This window comes from Rhagoletis pomonella, unplaced genomic scaffold (genome assembly GCF_013731165.1).
Source record: "Rhagoletis pomonella isolate Grant_MI unplaced genomic scaffold, Rhpom_1.0 Rhpom_scaffold_00012, whole genome shotgun sequence".
NCBI lineage: Eukaryota > Metazoa > Arthropoda > Insecta > Diptera > Tephritidae > Rhagoletis > Rhagoletis pomonella.
Genome location: NW_023458566.1, coordinates 18,796,875 through 18,819,875, shown reverse-complemented (window position 1 = coordinate 18,819,875; position 23,001 = coordinate 18,796,875). Strand labels below are relative to the sequence as shown.

At 33.6% G+C, this 23,001-nt stretch overlaps 1 protein-coding gene across 3 annotated transcripts in view; it reads right to left on the bottom strand.

The window, feature by feature from the left end:
* LOC118748022 (3-phosphoinositide-dependent protein kinase 1) overlaps positions 1-22,699 on the bottom strand; it is a 66,224-nt gene extending 43,525 nt beyond the window's left edge. Inside the window, exons 1-2 of one of the 3 annotated variants that reach the window (XM_036482298.1) lie at positions 22,522-22,699; positions 21,197-21,409 (exon numbers count right to left, since the gene is read on the bottom strand). In XM_036482298.1, coding sequence (XP_036338191.1) covers positions 21,197-21,256 — 60 coding nt within the window. In that variant the 5' untranslated portion in view covers positions 21,257-21,409; positions 22,522-22,699. Of the gene's footprint in view, positions 1-291; positions 818-9,814; positions 10,461-21,196; positions 21,410-22,521 lie in introns of those variants that run through there. The other 2 variants (XM_036482297.1, XM_036482300.1) reach the window with 2 other exon arrangements.
* Positions 22,700-23,001: the final 302 nt, after the last annotated feature.

The following is a 23,001-nucleotide window of genomic DNA, read 5'->3' as shown; positions in this document are numbered from 1 at the left end:
AAAAAAATTCAGAAACAAAAAACACATTCACTTTTTCGCACCGAAGCACTTTTCACATTTGAGTAAAATTATACTTTTCGATTCCTTATTCTGTTAATTGGACTATATTTCTTTTGACTCTGTCAACTTTTCGCTAAATTCTTTGCACAATTTGCAATTTTTTATATTATTTACTTATATATGTATAGAAACTTTAGCTATATATTATACACAATTTCTTGGTTTTTTCTCTCTTTTTTTATTTTTTTTTGTTAGCACTGTATATAGTATATGTAGTATTTTTCCGTGCACCTTTCTGTTAGTTCAAAAAGACGTCCGTCTCGACAAAAGCGCCACACAAACTAATCAAGAATGAAAAAATAGAAGCATTCGTAACCGAATAAACGAAACCCACGACGACCTGCTGAAGCTGTACGAGGAGCGAGCAAAACTGCCCCAAGTCTGCTAGCTGTGCTGGCACAGCTATCCACTTACACACATTCATACAAGGGTATCATCAAGAGGCGAACACTTACTTAGTAGGAGCTCCAAATTCGTTGTCGTATATTTGCACTTCGTACGGCTGCTCTCAATCTTGTGGCGCCCCATGCACACAAACGTCCAATTCTATACACAAATGTATGCATATATGCGTATGTTTGTATGTAGTACATACCGACATACATTTGCCAGGACAAGAAGTGCCAGAGGCGAGGAGTGTGTAATAGATGTACAAGGCGAGCAACTATTGAGCGGGCATGGAATGACTTTCAAGCTCTCGCAACGTTGGCAAGCAGCGAGTGAGTAGTGAGCTTTTTAGCTACGGCGACGCACATTAGGCAAAAGTGACGATTTAGCTGGACAAAAATGGAAAATTGCGATATTTAATATCTAGAAAAAATACGTATGAACGTTCCTTAATGCTTGACTAACTAAGGCACAGTATTAGTTTACGTGTATCGAACAGTTTTAAAATTGTAGTTATTTAAATAAGTTCTAGAAAATAGTTATTTCGTCATGATAAAAAAGTACCCGGAGTACCCTCATTTGATTTTATTTTTAATATTTTTTGAGTCGTTTAGAGAGCCCTCACAAAAATTTAGCTTTCTCTCTTTGCACCGCTTTAGGATTAATTGTATTTTGTTTACAGCTACAAAAAAATCAATTCGCATCAGCTGATTGACAAACAAAAAATTTATAAAAATACAAAAGCGAAACGATGAATCTTCAAATTTTTAATTTGCTACGAGACCCCCATGTTGTCCAAGGTCAACCTGTAAAATATTCTTCTGTTACGGTTATTTATTTCATGTAAATATCAAAATGTAAACACCATGTTTCATATCAAAGTGGATAAAACCATTTTTCGCAGGGGTTGGTAAATTTATATTTTTATTAAGGCTGCTATTTATTTTTGCTTAAATAGTTTTAAACCATCATATAATATTAATTTCCCACACCCCAAATCAATTTTATTAGTTAATTATTTTTATACAGCTAAATCGCCGCTTTTGCCTTGTGTGCAACGGGTCGTTTGGACTCGCGACTGAGCGAGCGCAACTATGACGAAGATGTGGCGCACAGCTTTTGGGGGAGCACAATGTCCGAACGGCGGAAACATAGCTTACGGTTGTTTCTCAATGAATTTAATAACACATTTTCATATCGGGCCGTGAGAGATGCAAAGAGAGCGCGTGGTCGAAAGAGCGGCAGTAGCATTCAAGACGATGAAAAACTTGGGGGGGCGAGGTAGGGGAATGCGCCACCAACCGCCAAGCACTCAATGACAGCTACATACACTTGTTTTGAAGTCATCGAGTGCGGAATGCTGGTTATATTTGGGCGTGCGTGTGTGTGTATGTGAATTTCGATAGGAGAGGTTGGGTTAGGGGAGGTAGGCAACTGTTGGAGGAGAAGCATTGAGGCCCCCATCACTGTGCGTGCATGTGTGTGTGTGTGCGCGCGCCGCCTTTCAAATGGAATGCTTGCGAATTTTTTTCTGCTGCTTTTGCTTTCGTTTTTTATTTGCATTCCTTTTGTTGCTTTCAATTAACCTTCTCGAATTTGCAACAAGCCACAATAACAATCTTTACAAACGAAAACATGACGTTGCAGCCAAACAACCTCAAAGCTGTTTACGGAAACATAAAATCACCGAAGTTACATACATACATACATAGTATGTCTGTATGTACATATGTACATGCATAATGTAACGAAAATGGAGCAATGAATTCTTTTGATTAATTTTCATGTGAATGTCTACATGTGTGTGTGTGTGTAGGCTCAAGTGGAGAGAGAGGGAGAGAGAGAGAGAGAGCATGTTTACGTTGCATCGTTGAATGAACCGTTGCTCCTTAATCAGCCTCGAAACTGGACTGCTTCCCATCTTCTCCGCACAAACGGGCTGAAAAAAATGCAACAAAGCCAAAACAAAAACGGCAACCCACTTGCATTGACTGTGGGAACTAAACAATAAACTGGCGGCAATCAGACATCTGCAATGCCATTAAGTACAAGCGAACTTATATACTTGAATGTATGCCCATATGGGCATTTCCATAGTCACGTACGGGACAGGCGTAGAGGTACGTTTCAATAAGATTTTATTTCTTTTTTCTTTTATTTGTTTGGACCCTTGTGTAGCTCTTTTCATGAAACTTGTTTTAATATGATTTGGAGTAATACTAGTCGTTTTTAGAGTTTATTTAATTAATACAACTTTCAATTTTCTTTTACAACCCAAAGATTGACACATTTCGTGATATGGTGTAATTTGACACAGGTCGACAAAAAATGAGCCGAACCTCTTACCCAGAACTTTAGCGAAGGTTTTTGATGCTCTGAGTACGAATCCGAGTTCCAAATATTTCAATTGACTCTGGTTTCCGAGATATTTTAACCTAAAACCGATTTAACCGATACGAGGACTCAATTTTTTTGTTTTTTTTTCGTTTTTTTTCCGCGGTAGACCCTTCCGATGGAAAAGCTCATATGATACGTTTTTATGTACATTCATACATTTGTACATCGCCAAAATAATAATTTTATATTCGAGAGGGCAAAAAAATTAAGTTTTGGGCAAACCCCTTAAGAACCCTAAAAATGGCTGTATAAATATTAAATAAAAAATTATGAAGGCTAAGGGAATGTATGTATATACTTATTTTTTTGACTATAAGTGTAGGTATATACAGAGCAACGGCAATAAGGCCATCCAAACAGACGTGAAAGGGGAATATTCTAGCCCCATATAATGAAGTACATATGTACATATGTATGCATGTATCGAGGAAGTGAAAATTGTAAAACGAAACCCCAGCAGCAAAAAAAAAAAAAGAGGCCAAAGCGAACGCGGGCAGAGCAATGAGTGACGTCGCCACTGAAATGAAATAAACGACAGAATACACACGCGAAGGATGATTAAAAATTTTGAAAAAAAACAAAACCCCCTCGACCCACGGCACCCTTCGCCGACAGACACCCTGACAACCAGCTAAGCTACAAACATACATAACTCAGCCTGAAGCAGCAAATCACGGAAAATGAGATAAAAATAAAACGATGAAATAAGGTGAACTAATACAACAGAGATACAGCCGTACATCCATACATACATACATACATACATATTGCACACCGTCTTCAAAACAGTCACAACTCAAAATTACACGTTCGTAAGACTATTTCTAGCACATGCTAATCATATGGGCAAGGGAGACTTAACCTTAGGTTTTTTCAATAAATTATAGCAAAAACTTGCTGCAGCTTTTGCTGCAAGGTAAATAAAAGCTCTGCGTACGCTTTTAGTGCATAATTTCAAAAATGCCAAATTTTGAGTTGTGCCACTTTTGAAGATCGTGTACGATATGTATGTATGTATGTACATACGCTCATAGTTGAATCGACTTCAATAAACAACAATAAATTACAAAAACACTTTTCGCAGATAATCAGCCAAAGTAAAAGGTGATCTGTTGAGCAGACGAATGGGCGGGCAGAAACACAAACAACAACGTAAAAAAAAAAAAACTGCCGTCAAAACACAGAAAGGTACCAAAGCGATTTGGATATGGAGAAACAGAAACTGAAATTAAATCAACTGAAACCGAAACTAGGCTGCAGCAATGGCAACCAACAAAAACCCAAAACAATAACACCAACAAAGATACAAAAGTATTGAATAACAACAAAAGCCAGCCAGCATAGTCGAGCGGCGAGGAAACTCAGATAGTCGCACAGACAGACTCTAAAAGTCAAAACAAATAGCACTGAGAGGTGGGGTGGTGTTGGACGTGGGGCAGCGAGCAGCGATCAGTGAACGGGGCCGCCGCATCGAACAGAGGAGTCGCAGCATTGGTGTGGAGTGGAAGTGAAGACAAAGTGACGGAGGCGTGATGGCAGTGGTGGCACTCATTGCAACGACATTATGTATTGCATTGGCTGCACCAGCAGCTGCCAGTGTTGTAACTGCCGACTGCGACGCTCTGCTGCAGCTGACACGGCTGCCTCTTCTAGCTGCAGTTTACATAGGTTGCTTCGTCGTCATCGTCGTTGTGGTCGTCGTCGTCATTGACGGATGACACCAATGGACGGGGCGAGGGAGAAGGCGAGCGACGAATGTGTAAGAGTGAGAAGGCAAGAGATGCGAAGTGCAGAACACAACAGAGAATGGTAATTTTCCTTTACGTCTGACGACAACATTCACAAGGAGTGAAAAATAACAAAGAGTTCTGCTGCATGGAAAAGGCAACGAGGGCAATGATAAATACATACATACATACATACATGGAAAGGTGTGAGGGTACTTCGGAAGTAATATGGAAAGAAAAAGAGGGAGAAAGGGAGTACAAAGCGGAATTGAAAAAGAGCAGCCATAAATAATGTACTTGCGGCGCAGACGCCATTAAAATAAAAAAAAAAAATGAAACACACACACACACACAAAAGACTCTGTAAGAATGTGTGTATGTATGTGCATATGGTGTAAATATATGTATGCAAAAGTAAGTGTGGTGCATGCAACAACGACCCTGTTCCGAGTGTGTACCTAATATGTATGTTTGTATGTATTTGCAACAAAAAGCAATATATAAAAAAAAAACAAAAAAAAAAATAGCCTGCAAAGGGCGCGAACGGAAGAGAACCGATAAAGAAAATATTTCCTGCTGCAAGTACACTTCGCGCTACGACAAAAGCAGCATCTGCGAATTTTCCAAACAAAACAGAAAACGCCATTACTTATGTAAAAAGTACACTGGGCCATTCATTCAGGTGTCTACCGTTAAAACACAGTGGCCAGTTTCACCCTAATGTGAGTTTGGGTGGTGAATTCGTTGGCTCATACAGCGCATTTTTTACAATGCGGGCAACTATTTTTTAACTATTTTATTTTTCGCAATTTTTTTAATAAAAATATGGTTAATTCTCCAAGAAAAACCCCAAAAATAAGAGTTCCAAACCATGTGCAAAATTAAAGAAAATTCTGCAAAATTTCATTCAAATATTGCACTTTATATAGTATACGCTCTCTAGAAAAAAGTTGAATTTTAGTATAGTATGAGGAAGCTAGGACCCAACATTGATTTTAGGAATATTTTTTTGTTGAAGTTGTCGCACATTTTTTCCATAGGTACCTAAAAACAAATTTTCGAACATTATTTTTGGACAGAATTTTATTTAACTTTCCGTAAGGTTTGGAACTCTGAGTTTTGGGGTTTTTGTTGTAGAATTAACCATATGTATGTTAATAAAAAATTAGCGAAAAGTAAAATATTTAAAAAATAGTTACCGGTTTTGTAAAAAATTCGCGGTACCTAAACTTTATTGACTGACTGTACATGCAAGTGGCAGGCAAATAAAATTAATGAAGGATGAGCCATATACCTATAAGTAAACAAAGTTTGTTCTATATTTTAGGTAGGTACCCGATTTAACTCTACTCTGTAAAGAACTATCTATTTATTTATTGTAATATTAGTTATCAGAATATTTGTCATTTTAGTGTTTCATCTGAAATCAATTAAATCAAAACAAAAACTATTTATTAGATTTATCGTTTATCTCTCTACCCTAGGTTTTTTTTACAAAATCAAAATCAAAAATCGAAATATACAATTCAACTTTTTTGTTTTGAATACCTATTCCAAAGACAAAATGCTACAGTCGTTTTTTAACCGACTTCAAAAAGAAAGAAGGACGGTTATCAATTCATACATACAGTCAGTGTCAAATGTACGTGTACATCTTGTTATATAATAATATGTACTCATAATTATTTTCATGAAGAATTTTTTCATTAATTATTTATGAAAATATAGTGAATTCTATAACAAAAAACATATAAACAAATATTCAAACAATTTTCATCATTTCAAAAATTTTATTCAGAATTTCCAGAATTTCGAGTATGCAGTTTTGTAGCTCAATTTTAGTAGAAACAAAGGTAAGTTTTAAATAGCTAAAAATTATCGTTAATTTTTTAGATTTTTTTTTGTGGAGGGTGTTACGCGTGATAAAAATCTATTTCTATATGAAAGAAAATGCGCCACACCCTCCACAAAAAAAATGTTATAGAAATCAACGGTAATTTTTAGCAACATGAAACTTGCACTTTGTTTTTCTATCGCTGGAAATCTTATAGTTTATCAAAAAACCCGAACTCGAGAAAAAAACAAAAAAAAAAATATGAACTTAATCCACATTATCCTAAATCCGTCAATCTGAAAAAGTGTCACAACTTCCTACATACTTACATATACTATATGTAGGTACAACGTATATTGCCATAAATTTTATAAAAATTGAAAATATAGGTATTTGAATGATTCACAGCAACAATGAACAATTTTTAACGTTTTAATTTATGACTTTGTGACAATGTAGCTTTTATGACACCTTGTGCAACTCCTATCTATACAAATGAGTTAATTCTCCAGATAAAGCTTAATACATAAATAAAAAATAATTCGAATTTGGTGAAAATTAAAATATTAAATTCACACCAGGAGTGTATAAAACATATGTACATACTCAGCAAGTACATACATATTTAAAAATAATGTGTGTAAATAAAAATTTGCAAAAAAATATGAAAATAAAAATTTCAATTGCGACAAGTGAAAGGCGGAAAGAGCTAAAAGCGAAAAAGGAACTCCACCAGAGGCAGAGTGAAAATAAACTGTGTCTACAACATTAAACAGCATTAACGGCGACAATAACAAAAAACTGGTACCGCAATACAAGCTGGGGCAAAATAACAGCAAAATCCAGCGGCGCGCTCAAACGGCAATAAAGCAAAACTTCACAACATAAAATAGCGAAGAAAACAAGACAGCACCGCGACAACAACAACCACAACAACAAGCACATTCGAATATATTCCACGTAAACAAGGTTTTAGGTTGTTTATTAACTTCATTTTTGTTGTGCGAATTGTGGTAGATTTGCTATGTAAAAAAAAAAAAAAAAAAAAAAATTAAATTGTTACATACTTTGTTTCTGCTACTGCTTAAAAAAAAAACATACATACATACATACATATGTACATACGCAATTAAAACTGCTTTTCGCTATTCATTTATGTAGGTACATTCCATTAGACTTTTGCTACTTTTTGCATTTTTTTTTTGACTGCAACTTTATTTTGTTCACCTCTTTTCCATCCAACCTCAAGCAGCGCAAAAATAAATGCAAAAAAAAAATACATACAAAACTTCCAAACTACAACGACCGCCCTCCCGACCATATCTACCTCACAACAGTGATACCGATCGCCTGTCCGTCCGTCCAAAAGTCGATGACGACGACAATGACCTGGATTTGTGCGTTGGAATTGTTGGAATTGTTGTTGCCGCCATTGTATTGTCATTTTGTTTGTGTGTGGTTTTACTGTTACTGTTGGCCTTTTTGTTTTAATGTTTTCGTTTTGTTGCCACTGCAGCATTCGTGGAATTTCTTTTCGACGTTTCTGCCTTCATTTTGTTTTTTTTTTTTATTTTTGTGGCTTTTGCCATTGTGTTTTGCACTTTAATAAAAGTTAGTTAGTCTGTTAAAAACATTTACTACTGTAAATACATATGCATGTATATATATATGTATGAACATGATTGTACCTAATTGTTTGAAATTTTCGCCCCTCAACTTCCCAAAAAAAAAAACAAAATTTTGTTACTGTTTACGTTACCAGGCTATATGTATTACGTTCGGAGGTTTTGTAAAATGCGGCTAATGATTTGGCAGATATGTACCTACATAAATAAGATTTTTTTTTTACTTTGTGCATACATACATATGTAAGTATGTATGTGCAAAAAATGCAAATAAAGTTTTAAAAGTGTGCCGAATTATGACTTCTTATAATTTTATGCAACCGGAGGTACACACGCAATCATAGAATTCAGACAAAAATGTGCATACAGTGTCTGTCAAAATCGTGCAGTACTTTGTTTTACATATTTTGAAAAAAACATAGGTACCTACATATTTGCTTTTATTTAATTTTTTTTTTAATTTTTAATGAAAATATGAAAATATACCCAAATTTTATTTTTCATACCATGATAAAAACATTATTCATACTAAATACAACAAAATTCATACAACTCAAAATTTATAACTTTGTAACAGTTACAAAAAAATAAACCCCTAAACTTTCCATCAAAATTTCAAACTTTTTAGCAACTTTTTTGTTGAAGGTGTTGCGCCTTTTCTTCCATATAACGCATGGACAAATTTTATAAAAAAGAGTGAAATTTCCATGAAAATTTTAGGGTTTTTTTTTAATTGTTGCAAAGTTAAACTTTTGAGTTTTATGGATTTATTTTTTATCAAATAATAATAAAATTTTAATAAAACAAAATATTTTCTGCAATTTTTATTGAGCTTGAGGCCGTTTTTAATGAAAAATGTTACTTTTCCACAATAAGTTTTTCATTAAAATCGGCCTCAAGCTCTATAAAAATGGTTGAATATAATTGTTATAAAGCCATAAAATAACAAAAACAAAACAAAATATTTTCCATATGTGGAAAAAGTTGATATACGATTTTGACTATATTTTCTTTTTATGTATGGAATATTCGAAAGGAACATGAAATGGCAACTGAAAAAACCACAGCAACTTTTACCACAGTTATGTATCTACATACATACATATGTATGTATGTTTATGAACAGATATGTAAAACTTTATGTATTTAAAAACTTTCAGTAAATTTTTGATTAAAAAAAAAAACTGTATATTACCTACATATGTACCTACTAGAAAAAATGCTCATTTAGATTACTTTGTTATCGCGTCTAAAAATAAGCTTTGTATTTTATAATTAAGTACCTATGTATGTACCTAGTTGTAGGCATTTGCGAGCTAATTAAAATTTTTGATTAAGATGACGTTTTTATTGATTATAAATTTGGGATTGCTTTAACTCGCAATTAATCACAAAAGCAAATCTTTTTTATATACATATGTACATATGTATGTATTTACAATCTGCGCCTATTTTTCATATTTCGTTGTTCAGTTTTGCATAATTATTTATAGTTTTCGAATAATAATTGATTTTACGTTAACTTTTACATTTAATATTCTAATTAAGAAGGCTTGAGAAAAACCTACAAATCCAGGTCTGACAAAATTATTGAGGTAGAATGTTTAGAAAAAATTTTGCGTTTTCGCTTAGATTTGAATTTGAAGTACATACATACATATGTACCTACAAAGGTAGGTATTTTTCCACTTTCATTACTTCAGAGCTCGATGGAATTATTAAAATAGCTTCTCTCAAAATTTTAAATTTTGGTTGATTACTTAGTTTCATAAGAAAATATTTACCTTTATTGATTTCAGGCGACGCACAACAAAATTGTTGATTTTATTCGACCAGCTTTTACATTTCATTGGGGAGGCTGTTTGTGTTTTATTAAAAACTCAAATGTAATAGAAATAAAAATGGAATTTAATAAACTCGAATAATCACTGCCATTTACAGAATTTTCTTCAAATCTTGTAATTTAATATTCACTTTATGCATTTGTTGGCGATTAGTCATTTTCCCAGTTCAAACAACTCGGGGATTAGTTTCTATGCACATTCTACTTTAAATCACTTTTTCGCAAATAATCCCGTTTTTTTCTGCAGCAACTGCACTGTATTTATTTTATCCTTAATCACACAAATTTTTATTGTAGCTTTACAATTTTCTAAAAGCTTTCAAGTTGACACCAGACTTTTAGATTTTTTAAGTTTAACTATAGCAATTCTGGACACTTCACTTTGCTGTGTAAATATTTTATTAATACTGTTGAAAAAATTCCTTTTGAGTTTTCACTCTAATATTTATTGTTTGGCCTTTTTAGTAGTTCCTTTTGCATTTGTGTTCAGGCCTTAAGACAAAAAGCTTAAAACTTGAAGAACTGTTTTGTTGCACTTTTTCAAAGAAATATTTGGCGCTCCAATTTTATAAATTCGCGTTCACAATGCGAGCGCTTTTATTTCGAACATCCAAACCGAACAAAGTTTAAAAATAAACTGTCGCTTCAGTTCCGCTGCGAACGCTATGGAGCGGAGCTGCGATGAATGCAGCTCAGACAACGTAAAGTGGAAAGAAAATTTACGAACGCAGTGGAAGGAAAACGAAACAGTTCCCCTTTGCGCACAGCGAAAAATCCCCTACACGATGACAGCGTTCGTACGTTGGCCGACTCTCTGTTTTGCTTTTTTTGTCGTCGTTGGCGCTTCGTGCGCTGCTGCCACACGGTATGTTTTTACCAAAACTGGTAGCTGTTTTTCTTTCAGCTGTGGCGAATAAAAATTTTCAATTTCAGTGGCAAAATGTTCGTTATTATTGTTATTTTAAAATCTTTAAAAATTAGGTGTATCCAGTTTTAAAAAAAAGTATTATAATTTATACGGTAAAGTTTAGATTTTCAACATTTTCATTTTGAGGAAGCCTTCATTTAAGTTTACCACATTACCTACTTACCGAGTAAGTCCTCTTTCAGACACGTCAAGTCTTGAAAGCAATTTTTTTTTCGCATTCTCTTTTGTGTTTTCTATTTGCTTCCACACGCGTCAACTTTAATTGAATTCAAGTCCTTGGTTCTTAAATTGGAAGCAACGAAAAGATCAAAAGGGACAAGAAAACTTGAAACGAATTGACGGTACGGAGGTATCTGTACTCTTCCCCTCTCTTCCCACCTCCATCGCCAACGAACGAGCAGACTTGAAAGCAAGACTTGACGTGTCTGAAAGGGTACTAAGACTCTTATGCTGGATTTCCACTAGGCATTTAATGGCAAAAATGAGAAATGACAAAGTTGGGCATTACAAAAAATATGGTGTCATTGTGTGAAAAACAGAAAAATGGTCAGTAAGTTCATTTCCAGATGGAATTTTCTTAAATGGCATACATTTTTTGTCATTTCAATGCCTAGTAGAAATTCGGCATTAGTTTTACACAATTTGTATAAACTGCTTCTTGCGAAAAATTTTAAATTTCTTAGCTAATTGTTTTGTGTGGATATTTTTGATCTCGACCTAAGAAAAGATATTTACATATTTTCGAATAACTATGTTTGTCAGTAAATTAAGCATACCGTAAAAAGTTAATTACTTCATATACATTAAAGTGGGCCAAAAATGTAGGTAAAAAAATAAGGTCGGAATTTTAATACCTCCACCCCCTACGATTGTTATATACCGCAAAAATTATACCCATATTTTTTTATTTTGAAATCAAAAAATATTTAGGGAGTGCTCAAAGCGCACAAAGTTTTCCAAGTATTTTATAATGAGAAAACACAATTTTTCGTAGAAATGGTATAAAACTCTTGAAATAAAACTCCAGTATTAATAGCCAATTGTTTATTTAACCATTTTTTATGATAAAAGATTTTTTATTGGTCCCCCCATTGCATTATCTAAGGGCTTTGGAGGACCTACAAAATATAGTTACCATGAATAATTGTTAAAAAAAACAATTGGGTATTATTACTGGGAGTCTCCTGAAAATAAGTAAAGTTTTTCGATCGAAAAATATTGATTTTCAAGAATTCTACACTATTTCTACGAAAAGATGTTTTTTCTCTATATAAAATACATGGAAAACTTTGAGCGCTTTGAGCACTCCCTAAATATTTTTTGATTTCAAAATAAAATAATTGGGGTATATTTTTTTCGATATAGATCAATCCTAGGGTGTGCCGGCATTAAAACTCCGACTTCATTTTTTTGGACCACTCTAATATACATATATAATTATATATATTTTTTTTTTATCTCATTGATTGTGTCTATGAAAAAGTAAAATCCAATTTTTGGCGAACGCTTCTAAAAAACAATTTTTTTTTGATATCTCAAAAATGGATGGCATTTGACTAAAGTAAGATTCCTATATCAGTTACTACATTTTTGTTAAGCGACATAAGGCTGTTTCACTCAACACCGAATTTTATTAAAATCTTAATTTTTGTACGTTTCGAAAGGAATAAATTGGGGACTTACGAGGGTTTATTTAAAAGAAAATATACCGTTATACTACCGGCTGATGTGAGTTTCGTTAACTTTTGGGTGTTTTCGTCTATTGTTTTGGCTTAATTTTTTTTTAAGTGTGTGGCAACGTGGGTTCACTTGTTTTCATTTCGTGTTGTTGTGCCGAATTGCATTAGCGAAGTTAAATTAAAATGTTTATTTTTTATTTATAAGTGCCTGCATGCAGTCAGTATGTACATATGTATGTATGTGCATACTTCTGTATGTATGTACTTTGTACAAATGATAGATAGATAAATGTGTGGATAGTCTCGTAAATACAAATCCATAAGTACTTTACGTGTAATTTGAAAAGAATTTCAGCAATGCATTCGAAATGGTGTCGTTGGGGAACAAGTCCCCATCGCTCTCTCTCTCTCTCTCCTCCTGCAGCAGGCATCTTTCTTCTCGTCTCTCCCTCTCTTTCCGACTGTTCCATTCCGCTTGCAATCCACAGTTTATTCGCTCGTTCTCCGTTATTTACATAGTGAACCACCCAAATCCGAAATCAAAACGAAACCGCGCAGCGTTCGTTCAACTCGTTTTGTTGTTTTGCAGTGTACAAAATTGTTTAATCTTCCTTTGCCTTTGCTATTCCACTGTTTAGTGGTTTTGTTTTGATGTTCTATTTTTGTTTTTGATTCGCTTGCTTTTCGCTGTTTGAGATTACAAGCGGAAGTTGGGCGTAGAGATTGGCGTGGAGATGCTCCAGCAACAACAACAACAACAACACTTTGGAACCAAAAATTAAATAAAATGAAAACAAGAACTGTAACGGCGCGCCGCCGCCAACTCCCAAAGTCGCTTCAACCACCATCACCACGAAAACTTCACTAACAACAACATACATAGATAGACACATGCCTACATACATATGTACATATGTATGTATTTCTATTGTTTTTTAGTAGGGGGCGGGGAGGGTGAAGGTGTTAAACATTGTTAAATTTTTTTACTAATTTCTCATAAAAATATATCTTATTAATTATAAATGAAAATAAGTTAAATTTAAAGCGGCAACCTGGAGTAGGTAAATAGTTCAATTAGAATTTCGAACTAGCTCGTTCGATCAATTCAATGACCTTGTGCATTAAACCAACTAGCTCGTGAACTTCCCAATTAAATTCGCCTTGATTGCTGAAATTAATGTTTTTATAGTGTTGCTAATGCGAAATTGGAGAGTTGCAATTGTGACTAAAAATTAAAATTTTACAAAAAGTATTCGGCACTCTAGGTACATTTTTTAATGATTTAAAACTAAATAGTCAAAATTCCAGCAAAAATCGGTTATTCCCCGCAAATCGGGGAATTCCCCGCAAGTTGGCATCGCTGACAGCCAAGAAGGTGTCAAAACCAGTGTTGCCAGAGAGAATTTCGTTTGGAGCTAAAACGGTCGAAAAAAAGAGCTAGAAAGAGCTAAATAATACTAATAGTAGCTAAAATGAACAGCTACATATTTTTGTTGAGGTTGAGCATTTATTGACGTAAGGTTGTTTTTACATTTCCAATTAGCACCGCGCAACTTAGTTAAAGTTTCGGCGACTTTTAGGAAGAATTCAATAATAATTAGAAACTTTTATTGCATTCATACTTACATATCGCAGACCTAGATCTAAATTGCGATTAACTCAAACAAATTTTGTGGCAATTTTTATTGCATAAATCAATTTATAGGACTTACATCCAATTAATGAAAATATTTTTTTTCTCCATGATTATATACACTAACTAAAAAACTACTGTTATACCTGTGTTTTTTTTTTATTAATTGTTTTGAATAATTAAGAAAGTATATGCATACCAAGCATGCACAGCGGTGGCAACACATACATACACGCAAACATACATGGTACATGCCCTGCAGCAAATCAAGCTGGTTCAGAACTTTCGCCGAGCTAGCCTGAAAAGGGACGGTATTGGTTCTTTATCTATCCGAAATCAATGCTTTCAACTGTCTTTTTTAACATGGCGATGTCCTACGAAGTGACAATCGTCGCCCTCTGCAGAACTTTTGAGCTTGTTCTCAACTGAATCTGGCTTAGATGGTTCAGAGGCAGTTCATACAACAAAAGTTCCTAGATAGTTCAAAAAGGGTCACCTTCGGGCTAGAACAAATGTGGTTAGTTTTCAACTGGCTCCAAGAAGTATAGTCTAGAGTATTTTCTTTAAATACTGTAATTGAATAAGCACGCATACAATTTTGTAAATAAATAATATTTAATTTTATGATTTAAGAGCTACATATTTGTTTTGCACTACATAATTTACTTTTTGAGGCAAACTGTGCTTTAAAATTAGCAGCGTAAAGTGTCAGTTATTACTTCATTTTCTAAAACCGTTATTATTAAAAATAATTTATATTTTTTACGTATAATGGCTATTTCTGTGATACTTATAATTAAAAATTTAAACTAAGTTGTGTGAAAAAATGAAAAAAAAAACGGTGATATGTTGAATGCTTATTTAGGATAACTCAGCGTTAAATTGTATTAAATCGATTGAAATGTAGTACGTAGACTCTCCGGCATCTAATAAGAATAGGTATGTACATAGAATTTTGAATATTCAGAATGGTTTTCATGCTAAATAGTTTTCGTACATTTTTTGTTTAAGGATGCCCCATAAGTATTATAACATAAACATATAAATTCACGTTTCTGTGTTGGAAATTTAGTATAGTCTAGAAACTGTTGTAAAAACTTCAAAATTTTAAATTGGAGTTATAAGAATGCAGTTCTATAGACCCTTAAATTTTAGTATAATTTATCGCGCTGATTTTTCATAAATCTTTTTACCACGCTCTTGAAGGTATTCTTCTATTTAAATATTTGTTAGGAATTTGAATTTAAATGGTTTATGGAATATGAGACATACTTAAATAAAAACTTAACGAAATATATTTAAAATGAAAAACATTGGAAATAAAAAAAAATCACTGCATAACTACACATTTCCGGTGATCAGTGATATATTTGCCATATCAATAGCACCCCTATTTCAAAGCGGGATTGTTTACCACTTTTGTTTATTTTTTTTTAAATCTGATTAAAAGGTCGAAAATTTTGATTAAAAATCATAAAATGTTCCTTTGTTTTGTTTGTATATGTATAAAAATGTATAAAAATTACATTAATGTTACCAATAACGATTTTTTTTAATATTTTAGCAGTTGCCCCGTAAACTAGAGACTCACATATTAAATAAACGAAAACAGTTTGCTAGTAGTTTTAGGGTCTAAGAATATCGAAAAATACATTGATGACCATCCAGCTCTGCAGTCCTTTTGCAGTAGTTCAGGGACAATTATGAAATTTGTAGGGCGGCAGTAACGCTTTGCCAGACTGTCTCCAAATTTTGCTGCAAACTGTAAAAATGCACTAATCGCGCGCTGCGATGTTGATTCGAACTCAACATTTGAAAACGCATTTCCATGTTGTATGTATGGCTGTAGCTGAGTGCGGAAATATGCTTGATACAATTGGTTGCTGCCAAGAGTGTAAGGATCCATTCAATTACCATCAGACGGAAAATAAAATTAAAAATTTTTGTTCTTCTTAATTACGAAAAAGCATCTGTAAAGTGCACAACGACATATTTTAAAACGTGTATACTGAAATTTAATACGAGTTGGGTTGGTGCTCTTTCATATGTATGCATATCTTTTAAATTTAGCAAGTTTTCTTAATTTTTAAATTTTTTTCCCTCAGTGTACATATCTACATTCGTGTGCTTTTTTATAGGTAAATATATTCCTATTTGATTTGGCTATTCTACGTTTTATTTAAATTTTAAACTCGTTTTACTTGGTAGTATGTATTCACATTGTTTTTGCAATATCGCTTCGAGCTCCATGTTTGTTTCGAATATTAATTCGAAATTTTCAATTCTTTGTTAATTGAATTTATTTACTAGTCTATCGACTAAATGTTAATATTTGTAGTTTCGAAAGCCGCACCTGCTGCAAACTGTGATCGCCCTAACCGGTTAGTTGTTTCTCACCTACCTACCCCTACTGGACCGTTTGATATGTTAAATATTTTTTTTTTTGTTTTCTACAACCAGACACAATGTCGCCTAAAACTGAAATCGAGCTTCAATGTAAATATATATGTACATACATACCCATACTTTCATATATGTAAATTTGTACGTACATAAATATGTGAAGCCAAAACGGCGACTAAAGGTCTATGAAAGTTAAGCCACGTGTGCCCCCAGAAGAGAACGTTAGACACTGAAGAACGGATTTGGTAAGATCAGAATTTAGTAGAAAGACTCAGTATGTTTGTAAGGAATTGCAAGACAAGACTGAAAAAAAAAATTAAGTATTAAAATTGGTGATATTTCGCTAGCCTTAGGACAAACGGATATTTAAACCAGATATTACTATAATCTTAAGAATTGTCTTTATGGTTGCACAGAAAGAAAGGAAATTACAATTGAATACATTCGTATGCAATCGAAAAATCTATTACACCTAAGTAATTACTCTTTTGAGATTGCTGCGGATCGAGACGCAGGTCCGCTTGAATAAGATCCATAATTCTGTATTTCGATATCGAGTCGAGTGGAGAGGGCTAAGCGCCTAGGACGTAACCCTAGCAAAAGCAAAAGTTTTCATACATAAGAATACCATCCTAGGGAAAAATATTGGTTGTCATCGGATGGTTTGATGATGCTTAAAGAATTTTACACTGCATAGGTACTCTCACACTAAATAGGCGAGCGTTCAATGCGGTGCAAATGTAGGAAAAACAGCAAATGCAGGCAGTTTTGCTACTCAACAATGAAAGCTTCGACATTATTGTGAAGAGCGTCAAAGGGTTAACTATGGCTTCTAGCGTCGAAAAAATCGATCCTGAAACCCCATTTATGATCCTTTTAAAGATCCTTTTAAGTAAGTATGTATGTAATATAAAATGGCATGAGAACATGTGCATAACGTATGTATGTATGTATGTATGTGCGTCTGTACAGGTAAAAGATACCGATTCGGTCGTTAAATGCAACCATTGCCGCAGAGTCTGAATTTCAATGTTTATCTTCTTCAATTCGATGGCACAGGTGCGCCCACATACCAAATTAATGCAAATGTACACACGCATACGGTGGCGAAAATGTAAATAGGGAAGAGACTTTTAGCAAATTTTTGGCCACTTTTCTTTGTTTAAAAAATGTTTATTATTTTTTATGCAAATTTAGTTTAATATCTAAGGAAATCCGGTAAATCAAAATTTCCAACTTTGAAAAATTTGAAAATTGTTGAATCAGATTTTTTGCGTATGCGGCTTTGTAGCCCACTAAATTAAGACACATTGAACAAGTAGTATCAATAGAGCAGCTGATATAATATTTTTCAAATTATTTAGTCTCGAAAATGTCAAGTGTTTATGAAATTTTTCCTCACAAAAATTCTAAACGAATCGAATACTAACTTATTAACCATTCGTTATCGAAGGTGAGACTTATGTCCTAAGAAAAGTGGGGCATTCAATTTTGCATTACCTAGTATCGAGAAATGAATGTGATTTAATATGAAATTTTGGAGACTTTTTGAATACAATAGAATGCTGATTACAGTAATTGCATATAAAACTCATAAGAAATACATTAGATTATTTCTCCCGCATGTAATGCATTACTACTTTTCCCACTGGGATGCTAAACAAAACGTCTCTTCCCTATTTAAAATTTCGCCACTGTATGTAAGTAAGTATGTAGTATTTAGGCATGCAAAAGTAAGCGTTTGCCAGCAGGTCAACAAAGCTGTCGATCAGTATACGCAATACAAGCCTGGCTTTTAGCGAATGGCAATTTCAGTATTAATGAATTCACATTGGGGTGGTCCAAAATAGCATATGAAAAAGTAAAATAGAAATGTTTATGCTCTCACCCCATAGGATTGTTCTATACCGAAAAAAATACACCCCTATTTTTTATTTTAAAATCAAAAAAAAATATTTGGAGGTCGCTCAAAGCGCACAAAGATTTTCATATGGGGAAACAACACTTTTCGTAGACATTTTGTAGAATTCTTGAAAATCAATATTTTCGATCGGAAAACTCTGTTTCTCTTCAGGAAGTTCCCAATTATTTATTTAAGCATTTTTTTCACATAGCAACTACAAAATGGAAAACTTTGAGCGCTTTGAGCGACCTCTAAATATTTTTTAATTTAAAAATAAAACAATAGCGGTATATTTTTTCGACAAAGAACAATCCTAGGCGGTGAGAGCAATGAAATTCCGACTTTACTTATTTTGGACCACCCTAATGTACAGAGCTATGTATGTGTGTGCTTCAACCGAATGAGTGGCTATTACGCGCGTCATTCATTAATAAACTTTTAGTTTATCTTAATTGTTTTTTTTTCAAATTCTTTTATGATTTTCACTTAAGCAAATATCGGCGACGATGACGATTTTCTTTGAAATATGCAAATGTCTAGCTTTAATGGGGTATTGAGTGGTGAATGGTCAAGCTGCGAAATACTGGATGACGGACTATGGACTTTTTTCAGTTAGTGGTTCTTTAACTATAATTTAGTTTCAAACACTGATATCAAAATTGAAAACACAAATTTTCAGACGAATTTCTTAGACAAAAGCTTTAGCTTTTTCGGATCGCCATCGCAAGTAGCCGACGTGTATTATGAATGCCGCAAGCTCGGACTACTTTTGGCTTAGATTACTAGCTGAATTGTTTCAGTTGTTTGTTTATTGCTCAGTTTGCTCTTCGAAAGCAAAACTCGAGCCCAGTTTTGATATAAACGAATACAGTTAATAAGAGAACGGCACGAACGTGTGTTCCAAACGATAAAAATTAGCAGCATTGATTAGATGTGTAAATGTGAATACGTACCTATGTACATTAGGGTGCACATCGAACATTTTTTTTTTAATTTCTAGACCCTTACCCCTAATTTCCTTCCTTTTTATGAGAAATATTGTTGCCTATTTTTTTATAGATTTTTTAAAAATCATTTAAACGTCGCGACTTGTCATTTTAGGCCAGAAGACACGGTTTTGTAGATTTATCAATTTTTGAATGACGACCATTAAATTTGTAAAGATCGAACATGTCGAAGAGGATTTACAGGCCTTTAAAATGATGTATAATAATCTATTGTCAGACTTGGATTGTTGGGATTTTTCTTCGGGCAAATAAAAAAAAACATGTATTTCTCAATGTTATTGTGGCTTTTTAACATTTTATTTTTAATATTTTTATTGAGCTTTGTACCACGATTGTTTATTAGGAAAAATTGAAAAAGCAACAAAGTCTAAGCGGTAGAAGTTATAGCAGCTATTTCGGAGATCACCACATCTCTTCATCAGAAAAATATTAAAAAATAATAATTTTTTTTTTTATTTTTTAAATTTTGTTCATCACTAATTTCCACAATTTTGAAATATATAGTACTATCTAAAATTAAATATATTTTTAAATAAACTTATAGCTCATTTATTGTAATCGTATAAAAATTGTCTAAGTTAGGCAAATTTTCTTAAATATGGCCTTTAATTTATATGTGCGCAGGTATCGGACTTTTAGATTTCTAAGGCATTCATCAATAATTGTTCAAAATTGATATCTACTATCGCTCTTTAACAAAAAAGTGGTTTTCAAGAAATTTTAGAAAATGGGGATGGCACCGCCCACTTATATGAGATATGCGTATCTCAAAAACTACCTCACCGATCTGCATCTTTGAATTAAAAAATAAAATGTTGAAAAAAAAGTCACTTACATCTTTTTGGCGGTTAGGGTTCGATAAGAAAATCGAAAAACGAAGCTATCCGATTAACTTCATCAAATTTAGCCTAGGTGGACTTTTATTTATTTGTTTTGATTGAATCACAGTGGCGGTCAAAAATGTATGAATGGTGTTTAGTTTTTAATATTTACAATGGTTTTGAGGCAATAATTTGTTTGATATTTTTTATAAAAATATGGTTCATGCTTTAGTAAAAACTATATAAATCACATTTTGAAATTTTGTGCAGAAATTCCACAAATTTTTAACTAAATTTCGAGTGCAAGTTTTGAGCGGCTATAAAATCGCATTGATTTTTAATATATTTTTTTTCGCTGATGGCATTTGAAGTGTTTTTCATATAAAAAGCGGAATTTAGAAAAACTGGCGTTGATTTTTTAAATTTTTTTCTCAAAAGGTCTTGCGCATATTCTTCCATCAGAAATTCATGTTTATGTATGTATATGGAAAAAAGTGCAAAACGCCGTCGTCAACGAAAAACAAAAAAAAAATTAAAAATCAATGAATATACATATATGAATATGAATCAATAGAATTTTATAAGCTTGTTAATTGCAGCACGAAATTTAGATAAAAATTTGTGGAATTTTTCTAAGTTCTGCACAAAATTTGAAAGCGTGATTTTTATAGTTCTTGCTACAGCATGAACCATATTTTTCTAAAAAAAAATAAAAAAAAAATTATTGCTTGAAAAACATTGTAAATATTAAAAACGAAACAGCGTTCATCCATTTTTGACCGCCACTTTACAGAAATCTAGCAAATCCTTTTTTAACTGTACCAAATTTTTTATTTTTTATTATTATTTTTTTTTGACATGCCATTTAGGCTACTCTGCCGCGCATTTAAATTTAATAAGCGTTTTCACTCATTTCTTTTGAAATTATCCAATATTTATTAGCACTCACCTTTTTTGCAACACGGCTTAGCTTTTTGCCCATAAAGTAATCTCGTATAGCTGCAAACATAGACTCGCTTTTATTCAATTTTACTTGCGACTTGGGTTAATACGATTTTTGCTTGCACACAATTGCTTTAAAATTCGATTCAAAATCTTTTTTCTTTTAAATACAGATACTTCACAGTTCAAAAATTACTCCCAGGCTCAAGCGAAATTTGCACTGAATATCGAAATAAATTAAAAAAAAATTAGCTTCACTTTATGCGTTGCAAAAACATGAAATGTGTGATAGGCGTACGTTTTTTTTTCAATTGAAATTCGAAACGCTTGAAAAAAAAATTTTTTAATTGCGCGTTAATTTTTTAATTGACAAATTTCAGATTTCACAACAATTTTCTCACTTTGCAACGTCCAGCTGTTCAAAACACTGTCTGCTACTGCTTTTTAGGCTTTGATTTCTGGCACAGGTGTACTCGAGGAAAAAAAAACAAATAAAGAAAAAAACAACGAGAAAGTTCACATGAACTTTAACTGCGACGCAAAAAATTCCAATACGAAAAAAACCATTAAATGAACAAAAAAAAAAAAGAAAAGAGAATGCAATTAGAACGACGCATCGTCTAGTAGGCCTCGCTGCGTGAGAGTGTCTGTCGTACAGCTGAGAGAACTTGTGAAATTCAGATTAGCGCGTGAATGTGGCGCAATTTGCCCTCTTTCGGGTAGAAGCTAAAGATCCTAATTTGAAATGTATCTAACGTTAGCTCGGAGGAAACAGTCACAAACCCTGAAAAGGCTTCGGTTGTTCCAAGTTTTTTTTCTTTCAGGTCCCACCTGACGGATTTCTCAAACAGCCAGTTAAACAAAGGCGGGTAACGAGCATTGCAGATCAACAGTTTCCAGAGCATTGTAGAACTGACTTAATAAATTCTCTATCGCACGCAAGAAGATCCCCTTGCTACATACAATACATACATACAAATGTATGTAGAAGCTACTGCAATCGATACTTCCGAAACACTTGCAAGGCACGTATGTATGTATGTATGTATATAGGTGTTTACTTAACTTTGGCACGCGCTGGAAACTTTTGCATTGTAATGCACACATGCACGCATACAGCTACATACATATATATTTCATTATCTGTTATGCACCAGAGTAACAAAAAAAAAAAAATAAATAAATAAAAATACGTTTCACTTTCGCTTTACAACCAAAGCCACCGAAAACAAATGGCTTTACGCCAATTAGAAAAAAGTAAAGTAAACAGCTGGACTTGCGTAAAAAAAAGCGCCACACGACAATCGCATAAAGCGAGCATTGCAAACAAACCGATTAAATAAGTAAGAAATGCAATTATTTTGCTAAGCACTGCGGCGGGCGGCGACGACTTGAGCGAATAAACGACAACCAAAACGGCTTGTGCTGAGCTGACAATTTCCGCAACTACTATGACAAGGCGCGCGATTTTCAAGTTCAAGAGCTTCGGCAAACAACTGGTGACCGACTGAGCCAGCGCTGGCGTTGAGCGTATAATTTAAATATCAACAAAAAGCAGAAAATTGAAGAAGACTGCCACACTGAAAGTAGAAAAACGGAAAGTAGAAGGCGCTCGAGGTTCGGTCGAAACGGCGACCTGGCATGCCCCCTCGATGTGGTTGGTGCATACCACCATTCATACACATACACACATACATAGATACAAGATTGTGCAGCGCTGCACTGCAAACAGTTAGTCGGACTTGCAATGATGGCTAGTTGGTTCGGCCACCCCCACTTATGCAGAAAGGCCGCAATGCGCAAATGTACGGC